At 30.7% G+C, this 10838-nt stretch overlaps 2 protein-coding genes across 2 annotated transcripts; both read left to right on the top strand.

Moving 5' to 3' along the window:
• Positions 1-1114: 1114 nt before the first annotated feature.
• Positions 1115-6096, top strand: LOC101490902 (2-methyl-6-phytyl-1,4-hydroquinone methyltransferase, chloroplastic). The gene is made up of 4 exons (XM_004495100.4): positions 1115-1291; positions 1393-1991; positions 2398-2704; positions 5806-6096. Exons 2-4 carry the CDS (start codon positions 1402-1404, stop codon positions 5959-5961), a joined length of 1053 nt encoding a protein of 350 aa, XP_004495157.1. The 5' UTR covers positions 1115-1291; positions 1393-1401; the 3' UTR covers positions 5962-6096.
• Positions 6097-7402: 1306 nt separating this feature from the next.
• Positions 7403-8812, top strand: LOC101491221 (uncharacterized). Its single transcript, XM_004495101.4, has 4 exons — positions 7403-7668; positions 7898-8055; positions 8179-8256; positions 8555-8812. The coding sequence occupies exons 1-4, from the start codon at positions 7593-7595 to the stop codon at positions 8687-8689; spliced, it is 447 nt and encodes a 148-aa protein (XP_004495158.1). The 5' UTR covers positions 7403-7592; the 3' UTR covers positions 8690-8812.
• The last annotated feature ends 2026 nt before the right edge of the window (positions 8813-10838 follow it).

A 10838-nucleotide genomic window follows, 5' to 3' on the forward strand; every position in this document is an offset into this window, starting at 1 on the left:
TGTTGCAATTTCATTCATAAACAGACGTAACTTTAAGTATAAATTAATTTAGTTTATGTATCGTTTCATATTTGAAGTGTTATAATTAATTTTGAAGACGTTAGTATAATTGATTTTTCCTTTAGAGTTGATTATCACTTGAAGTTAGGATTTGTAGGTTTTGAATTAAAATGTGATTTTTACATCAAAATTATTATTCAATTCACTTTTACGTAAATATATTTAAACATAAACTATTTTATATTGAACTCACTTTTAAGTAAAATCAATTTTACAAAATCAATAAATTAAAAATTAATTTTTGTTACCGTGGAATCAAATACGCACTTAGTCTATGTTTGGTTACAATTTTGGGACATGGAAAATTGATTATAAAGATATAATTGATTTTGACATGTTTAATTGTTCTCTAAGTATAAGTGATTTGCCTCATATTTGATTTTGCCTGGTCGTTATAATTTGTATCTTTAATTGATTTTTAACTTTTGATTTATCACTTAACTTACTTTCACGTAAATGTATCCAACATAAATCATTTTACCTTAAATTCATTTTTTAATCAAAATCAATTTTATAGAATTAATTTGTACAAAATCAATTTTTATTGCCACATAATTAAACACACAATTAGTTTAACTTTACTTTATTTATTTATTTTAATAACAAAATTATGTTAAAAGATTTACACTTTCATGCAAGGTCATAAATAACCGAAATAAAATTTATGTACAACCTGTTAACTACGAAATTAAAAACTTGAACCCAAATCAAGTATCAACTTCAATTTGTTTAATTCAACTCCACTTAGAGTAATCTAATTATAACCCTCCCAATTTTGTTCATCACCGTATCATCTTTCATATTCTCTTCCCTTAATCGAACAATTGCATCCATCGATTTTGCAACGTATGCTTTTTACATTTACATCATACCCCATAATAATATAACATAAGTTAACACAATTGCATTCATGGACTATTTTTGCAATTTTGTAAATTCCAGGAAATAAAATAACAAATTATTTCAGCGACAAATTGGTGATTTATTAATTAAAAATATTTATTTAAATTATAAAAAATAAAAATACAAACCGATAAATATCTTTTGGAGAATTATACGAAATGATAACTTAGTGTATATATAAGACGAAGAAATATGATAACGGAAAATAGAGATTTCATGTGGCGAGAAATGAATCAAAATTGAATATTTTGTGAGCGACAATTCCCTTGCTGTTCAACCTTGTGCTACGTGTTTCTCTTTCATCCTCTTCTCTCTCTATCACCACTCGGTAACCTCAATTTTCTGCTAAATTTTCAACTTCTTTTCTACGCAAAATCAATTTATAATATGATAATTCACTTTAATTTTAATCCTTTGTTGTTTTTGTAGATTAATTCAATGGCTTCACTAATGCTCAGTGGAACTGGAAAGCTTACACTTTTGAATAGCAAAACTCCAAATGGAAATGAGTTTAGTTTCATTGGTTCAGATTTTCACCGAAACAGTTTAAGCTTCCCCAAAACGAGTTTCAAAGCTAATTCTAGGGTTTCCAGTTTCAGAACGATTGTTGCACCCAAGTGTAGTAGTAGTTCTAGTTTATCATCAGCCTCAAGACCAACCTCACAACCTAGATTCATACAGCACAAAAAAGAGGCATTTTGGTTCTATAGGTTTCTCTCAATTGTGTATGACCATGTTATAAACCCTGGTCATTGGACCGAAGACATGAGAGATGATGCTCTTGAACCAGCTGATCTCAATCACAGGGATATGATTGTTGTTGATGTTGGTGGTGGAACTGGTTTCACCACATTGGGTATTGTCAAGAGTGTGGATGCTAAGAATGTCACTATTCTTGATCAGTCACCTCATCAGCTTGCTAAAGCTAAGCAAAAGGAACCACTCAAAGATTGCAAAATTGTTGAAGGGGATGCTGAAGATCTCCCCTTTAGGACTGATTATGCCGATCGATATGTATCCGCAGGAAGGTATATTTTTATGTTTATATATCTATGCTGTTTCATCTGCCTTTAAATAATAACACATGCTTAATTTCTACAACATTGCATGCTCTTATTGATGACTATTTTTTTTTTTAAGATTGCATGCCTTACGTGCAATGTTGTTTTCTATTAAACATTGACACAAACATCAAGCACGGCATTGACACTAATAATAATTTGATAAATAGAAGAAATTGAATTAACTACACGCGTCAGGTTATTGTTGCTCAAGTGTGTATAAATATAAAGTAGCTTCCTTTGAAAGAGGTTTATTTGCTTGCTAGACTGTTATAGTTGCAATGTTGATCAGTTGATGTTGTTGTTCAAGTGAATATAGATATAACGGAGTTTGCTTTGAAATAGGTGATAATGATATGCTTTTGTTTCTCAGTATTGAATACTGGCCAGATCCGCAGCGTGGCATCAAGGAAGCATACAGGGTTTTGAAACTTGGAGGCAAAGCGTGTTTAATTGGTCCTGTCCACCCAACATTTTGGTTGTCTCGTTTCTTTGCGGATGTTTGGATGCTTTTCCCTACAGAAGAAGAGTATATTGAGTGGTTTCAGAAGGCTGGGTTTAAGGATGTCCAATTAAAAAGGATTGGCCCAAAATGGTATCGTGGAGTTCGCCGTCATGGCTTGATTATGGGCTGCTCGGTGACTGGTGTTAAGCCTGCATCCGGGGATTCTCCTTTGCAGGTATTTATCATCTTAGCTTCTCAATTATATTTTTGTTGATTTTGCCCTTTGTTTTATTTTAACTCAAATCAAAGGCATGTGGTTGTTACTCCTTAATGGTATTGTGTTGTGTGTCTGTTTGTGCGAGGACATCCTGATTCCTATCATTTTATGATTTAATGACTATAACAGTGTTGTCAAATAGCAGTGATAGTGGCGCTATAGCATAGTGGGTTTTGATGATTCTGCTATGAAAAGCGCAACGCTATCCTAGTTTCGCTATTAAGACAATAGTGGCCGCTAATCCAATATCTGCCAACCAAAATAGCGGCAATAGCAGAAAAAAGAGAATTTTAGGGTTTTTTTTTTTAAAATAATAAACTGAAGATTTTGCATGAGTACCAAACATGGCCTATTTTTATAATAGAGAAACTAGAGTTACTGAGTATTACTCCTATATTCATTGTAATACATATATCTTTCAATATATAACCAATGCTATGGCTCCATTCCCTTTTTTTATTTGTACGCATCATGCCTTTCTTTTATATAAAATTTAATTTTTTCAACCTCTATGTAGCCTCCCCTATTTGACTGCAACGCTACCTGGTATTTCACATAGCGGATTTTTAATGTTTCGCTATTTTCCACAGCCCGCTATTGATAACACTGCTATAAAAAAGTAGATGCTTAACTTGGAGAGTTAGTAGTACGAACATTCTCATACTCATACTCAATGAGTCAATCTTGTCAATTGCAGATTGCGGAAAATAACAGTTTGTTGAAATTCTGTTATGCTATAGTGCTTTAGAGCCACTGCAATTGCTATTTGACAACACTTTGTACTACATAACTCATCGTGGAACAACAACAATTTTTTCAAATTCTGTTGCGCTATAGTCACTATTTGACAATACCAATCATACTGATGACTATTTCAAGTTTTAAGCTATAACTTGTATCCTGTTAAATGTGACTACTTGCATTATTGTAGGAACTCAAGTTATTTTTGTTGTAATCCCCTTTTTTCCTGACTACTTGTTCACATTTGAGAACCTATCCCATCCTTTAAGATTTACATCCTTTTTCTATCTATTCATGCATAAAAGTTTTTTTATTTATCTATTAGCGGTTCTTTTAAAATCTTGTACTCGTTTTTTTTAATTTGATTATTTGAAATTTCATAATTATGCCCCTATATCTACATGGTTACTACTTTTTACTTGAAATTACTATGTATGCTTGCGTGTTACTCTTACTAGACATTTGTTTTACATACTTACATTCAGCAAAACAACTTTGAATATTTTTTGTTTTGCGAGTACATCCAGCCAAATATATTTTAACTGTTGAAAGTTCTAAAATGCAGTTGCAAAATGATTTAAATCTTTACCATAGTTATTGATTGTGGTAGACTAGTAGCAGCAGTCATGGCTACAAAAGATAAAACAAAGACAAGCAATTCCTCTTTTTTTGTTCCCTGGCACACAAAATTTGGATCATGCATAAACGTTTATTGTGTCTTTCTCTTGAAAATTAAACTTTCATGCACCAAAAGGAAAGGAAAATATCCAAAATTCGATTAGGCCATTTAAGTAAAGCTTACAGAGTCATTCCAACTCAATTATGGTAGCTGTCTTGGTAGGTAGGGATGGCAATGATTACTAAGACCCATTAGGTACCCACAAAATTTACCCGCAATGGATAGGGTAAGAGTAGTCTAGTACTCACACTGCCCAACACCTTTATATATATGATGGACATAAAGGAAGATTCTTACATAGTTATAACTGCACTATGATTAGTTGCAAATGCAAAGCCATGGGCTTTCCAAAGCTCATCGGTCCTTTTTTATGAACTTTTATTTTTAGTACTCATTAATAAAAGGGTAAAGTAAAAAAGAAGAGAAATGGCTCTCCATAAAAATATTTGTAGTGTGTTTGTATTTGTATATTAACAAGAATTTTCAAGTTAAACTCAACACAAGAAAAAGTTTAACCATATTACCTGTGCACATTTTCATTGAAATTATCATTTTGATATTTTAAGTTGAAGGAAAACTATATTTTGTTGAGTTGCAGCATTATTTTGTTAATGTTTGGTTTATTATTGCTAATGTGTGGGTAATGAGTATGGGTATTGGAGTTGTTACCCATGTGAAAATGGATTCAGGTATGGGTTATTTCCCATTTGTGAATATGAGGATGGATACTATAGTTCTTGATCTAGACCCAACTTATTCTCATATCTCTGGGTCTTGGAATTGTAAGTAGCGTGGAAACAATTGATTGTTTGAAAGTGTCAATGAATAAAATGAAAAGTAAAATAAAAAATAACTGCACACTTGAATGATAAATTAACTACCGTGATTGATTTTATCGGTTACTTTCTCTTTTGGTTTTACATGCACAGTTAGTCAAATTTCATACTCAATATTTTTCTTTTAATACTCAAAGTCCGATTAGACAACACAGGTTTGTTTACAAACGTATTGCATGTTGGCATATAATTGTAGTAGTACTAGTTTTCTTCAGTTGAATGTAATCTTTAGGTTATTCAATTGAATGCTATAAGCACTTTGGTTTAGTGTCTGGATCTCCCTTAAAGCACTAGCATTCTTTACTGTTTGCCCCAGCTGCCAAATGTTATATGGTTTGCTTGCTTCGCTGCTAAATATCTCTCTATCCAGCCTAACAGAGTTATAGAATTTAAGGGATAATATAGAATTCCATTGTTTGGATATTTTAAATAAATGACGGAATGGAATGGAACATGATGGCATCTATCTAATTCCATTTTTCTTCCCCTCCAATTTGGGAGGTCTGTGATGAAATGACTTGTTTGTTCCAGTTTGTCCTAACATATCCAAACAATGGGTGGTATCTTCATTCCGCTCCCTTTCACTCCATTCCATTTCATTTTATTCCGCTCCGTTCGTTTTAGGTTATCCAAACAGAGCCTAAGGGTTTGTTGCATATGTTAACAGTTATCAAAGAACTTGCATTATCACCGCCTTGCATTGACAAAACTGCAGTACATAATTATATTTTCTTATCATAGCTACACATGGTGTACAATATAAAATATGCTGATTAAGTTATAAATTCTACAATTTGCTGCAGCTTGGTCCAAAGGAAGAAGATGTTGAAAAGCCGATAAAGCCTTGGGTCTTCTTACTGCGCTTTGCTTTGGGTACCCTGGCAGCTGCATGGTTTGTATTGATTCCTATTTATATGTGGCTCAAAGATCAAATTGTTCCCAAAGGCCAGCCAATATGAGAGAGATTTGTAGTTAGTAAACGTTTTGATATTATCATTGTCTTTGTTCAAAGTTTTTTATCAAGTGTAAGATTATTTACACATGCAGCTGAGAAATATTTTATTAAACCTCATAATCCTTAGTTTCTTTACCTATTTGAGCTCTTTTTTTCTGCATGCTTTTTACAGTCCAGGCCATGCTAATTTTATTGGTGGTGGAAGTGTCTAATAAAATCTTTATTTTACAAGTCCACATGATATTTTGTCCTGCTCATTATTTTCTGTCTATTAGATGTTAACATTCTAATATTGCTGTTAAAATGCGATGGTTATTTAGAGGTCATTTTTTCCTTTTTCTTCAGACCAGTGAAGTGGAAGTAAAAGTTTTCAATTATCTATGTAAATAAAAAGTCAATTATTGGTACAACAGACAAAACTGATTCCACAAATAAGGGGATTGTGGTTAAAATGTTTTCTGATTTTATTTTTAGTTACAAAACTATGATTTTGTTCTTGTCTCCATTTTGTTTCTATACAAGATGTATGAAAGAGTTGACAAAAAAAGATGTATGAAAGAGAAAGTAAACATATTCTTCAACTGTTTTCTATACAAATAGTTGAAAGCATGAAACGTGATAAAAATAAGATGTCAGTTTTGTAATAAAAAAAATAAAAATAGAAAAGAAAAATGGCCAGATCCAGCGAACCCCAAAGCTAGTTGGAGATGACAATGAATAGAAGCATGATATATAGTATAGTTTAGTGTATATGTACATAATCACATTTGAAAGGATATGTACTCTTGCTATACTGAAATGAAATATGCAATTTATTTTTTTTATCCAACATTGGGCTTTGGTTGGTATTTTCCTTTTCATAAACATAGGTTCGAGATCAAATCCTTGAACATATGCTCAATAATTTCTCAACTATACCACTCCATATTAATGTGTTTTCTTTCATGTCTTTATTTATTAATAAAAAGTAAAATAATTTTAACTCATGCAGGTAAGTTAACGAAACAGATCATATGTTGACTAAAATGTAAAATCCCCGATTTTTTTTATTTATTTGAAAATTGTGTTGATTTTATTTGTTAATAATAAGGTAAAAGATTTTTGAAGTGAAAATAGTTTACATTTATAAAAAATAAAAATATCAAAAAATTACTTTTATTATTTACAAAAATGCATTTTATTAAGTAACATTTTATCTTATCTTTACGACGATAATTTATATCAAAAGTCTCTTTACTAAATAAAATGAACACAAATTTAAAAAAAAAAATATATTTTTTCAAAGTAAACAACTTCTAATTTGTTTTAAAAGATATCCAATAATATTTCTAATCCCAACAAGTAAAAAGTATAATAAGTTTATTATACAAGTATAATGTAGAATTTTTACATAAAGTCAGGACATAGTAGTTTAATAGAAGAGAGAATCCCCATTGAACAATTCCAAATCTCAATAGTTGATTCTTCTGGAAAAACTCTTCCCTTTTGAATTGGAAATTCCCCATCAAACGTGTATTGACTTTTCCAACAAACAAAAAGAATTTCCCCACACACATCTATAAAAGCAAAATAAAGCATGTTTCAAGGAAGACAACATTACAACATAGAAAATTTCTTTTCCCACCCCCTCCAATAATGACTAACACATTAACAAAAGATCAAATTGCTGATTTCTGGGAAGCTTTTTGCCTCATTGACAAAGATTTTGACGGTGCGACATTTTGAACCTTAATATCAAATCAGTTATAATATATTCGCTCTTATTTTAATTATAAACAAAAAGTACATGAATTTAGATCAACTACATGTACTTTTCGACTTATATTTATTATGATTGGAGAAACTATATACATAAATGATAATTGTTCAATATCGACCACCATTCTTAGTTAAAAAACCTTGAGTAGCTATTTTTTTCTTTTCTTTTTTGTGAATTCTAGGATTCATAACTGTGGACGAGTTGATAACAATTATCAAATCATTAGAGGGAAATCAGAAAAATGAAGAAATTCAAGAAATGATTAGCAAGGTCGATTTAAATGGAAATGGCAGGGTAGATTTTGAAGAGTTCTTGCATATTATACAAATGAAAATGAAGGTAACTATATAAATTAACATGTTACATTCTTTGAAAAAAAAAAAAAAAACATGTTTCATTCATTGCTTACACTTGAAAATAGTTGCTTGAGGCTAAAAAGTTGTTGATTGTCAATTTTAATAGGAATATTTGACTGAAGAGCTAAAAGACGCATTCAAAGTATTTGATAGCAATAATGATGGATACATATCAGCTACTGAGGTACACAACAACATTACATGCCTTGCATGATGCTTTCAACTCAAAATTTAATATTACATATTAATAAGTTTTTTCTATAAAACTACTCCTAATTAATTTACTATTGAAAGATTTTTTTTTTCTTTTATGATATGATAAATATGTAAAAATATCATTTTTTTTTTGAAAAATTTAATATATTTTTAGTATCATGAAATGTGTTATACTACCTTATAATAAAAGGAGAGAGGAGTATATTAAGTATTGCTTGTACGTGAAACCATTTAATTAAATCAAATATTTTTTAATGGTTTTATAGCTGAGACATGTGATGATGACATTGGGAGAGAGACTAACGGAGGAAGAGGTTGAACAAATGATTATAGAGGCAGATTTGGATGGGGATGGTCGAGTTAGCTATGAAGAATTTGTAAAGTTTATGATGCTCAATTGATCTTGTTTCAATTTTTAAGTCTACGGACTTTTTTTTTTATACTAATACCTCTTTTCCTTTTTACAAGAGATATGGTGTATTTAATCTATAATACATTAATTTTTAATTTTTTTTTGTCTATAAGGTATATTATTCTATATATAATAACATAATGTTGTTGACTTTTTTCTTCTTGCGGGTCCATGGTCTAAGCACGTGCCTTTTCTTTGTTTGTTTTGAATAGTCCTTTTCTTTGTTATATATCGAATAAAATGGAGTAAACATTTAGGACGTTCCTAGTATTGTATGAAGTTTCTCACATTATTATTATTTTAAGATAATAAATTGTCAAATATTAAGAGTTCGTTTCTTAATTTAAAAGATTAAATATCTTTTAATTCCTTTAAAATTTTAATATTTTATTTTTAAAAAAATTACTTCACAAAAATCTACTCAATAATAAAGAATTGAAATATATTAAATGCCTAAAATAAATATTTTTTTTAACCATGACATCAAAATTTGAACTTTCAATATTTTTTTTATTAAAGAAAATTTAGATGATTTCGATTTCGAAATTCATAGTTAAGGCAAACCTCTAACATGTCGCAGAACTAATAAAACAAGAGTTGAATCCACAACTTTTAATTATTTTGTATGAGTATTGAAAATCTGTTGTATTTGTAAATAATAAAAAAAATCACATTATAACAAGCATTCACGCGCGCGTGTATGTATATATATATAACATTAATTGGTAGAAACAATGTTATGCATGGTTTACCAACCAACCAAGAGAAACAAATATTCTCCATTCTGGTAAACAAATAGAGAAAGCCTGTTTGTGTGGAATCAAGAGAGACATGAAAAGGCATTAAAAGGAAACAGAATCAAACAAAAAGGAAAAGTAAGGTACAGTACAGAGCATGCAAGCATGTAACACATTGAAACTCATAAAAAGAATACTACAATAAACACTATGCTAACACAGTGAATTAGTAATAATAAAATTATAAATATACTAACCTTTTGGTTTGTGTATAGGTAAGTTTGATGAGAAGAGAAAATATATATATAAAATAGTGGATCTGCAAATAGGAAGGAGTGAGGCTAGCACAGCATGACCTAATCAAAATTATGTTATACTATCGTATAACCAATCAAACCTAGATCATGCTGGCAGCTTCACTTTTTCCTTTGTGATCATAACAATATTGGTCTCCCAGCTTTGCATGATTTTGTTACAGGAAACACAAAGAGAGGCAAATGTGAGGAAGTAGAATTTGGAGACAGAAAGAAATAACCAAAGTGGAATAAGAAACAAATGGTACAAAATATTAGTTGGTTTAATAGAATATAAATATATAGAAGAATTAGCAAAAGGGGGGTTGGTGGGAGGAGAGGTGGAAGTGAATATCATAAGGACATAACTCATCATGCAACAGTGATACATACACACTGCTGCAATGAATTAATGAGCTGAGCTGAGCTGTGTTATAAGAAAGTTTTTGAAAGGAACAATATTGGTGAGTGGTGAGTTGTCTAGCTAGCTAGCTACTGCCTACTTGGGTCTGAAATGATGAATAGATTCATAGGGCCACATAGCTAACACTGCACGAATTAATCCTCACTCTCTTTCTCTCTCACCCTTTTAATTTCATGCATAGATTAACACTAATAGAGTTGTGGTATTTTCACCCATAATGGTTTAATTATCCATGATTTAATGAATAATATTATTCACCATTTAATGAATAATAGTTTTATGTCAATTTGTGTTTGAAAATGTGATTTCTCAAAACAATATTACTACTACCGTTGTGGCTAGGGACAAAAAGGCACAGCCTCTACAATTATTAGTTATGGAACAGAAGAAGGGACTAGTTTATAATTTCTATGCAGTTTTTGGTTGTGCTGTGCCCTCAATTCATATCTCTTTCTCTTTCTGCTTATATTCTAACAAACAAACAATTGTGGTGTGATCAACCTCAGTTGTCAATTCATGTTTCGGGTTACTTCAATTCAATGTTATTTTTCACTTCCTACTTCCCACCAATCGAGAAACTACAAATTCATCACCAACAAATGCACATCACTGTGCCCAGTGCCTACTCCTATTTTTCTTAAAGAATCTATAACAGCAAAACTCACACACTAAATACACAAACAA

Source organism: Cicer arietinum, chromosome 4, assembly GCF_000331145.2.
Source record: "Cicer arietinum cultivar CDC Frontier isolate Library 1 chromosome 4, Cicar.CDCFrontier_v2.0, whole genome shotgun sequence".
Taxonomy (NCBI): Eukaryota; Viridiplantae; Streptophyta; class Magnoliopsida; order Fabales; family Fabaceae; genus Cicer; species Cicer arietinum.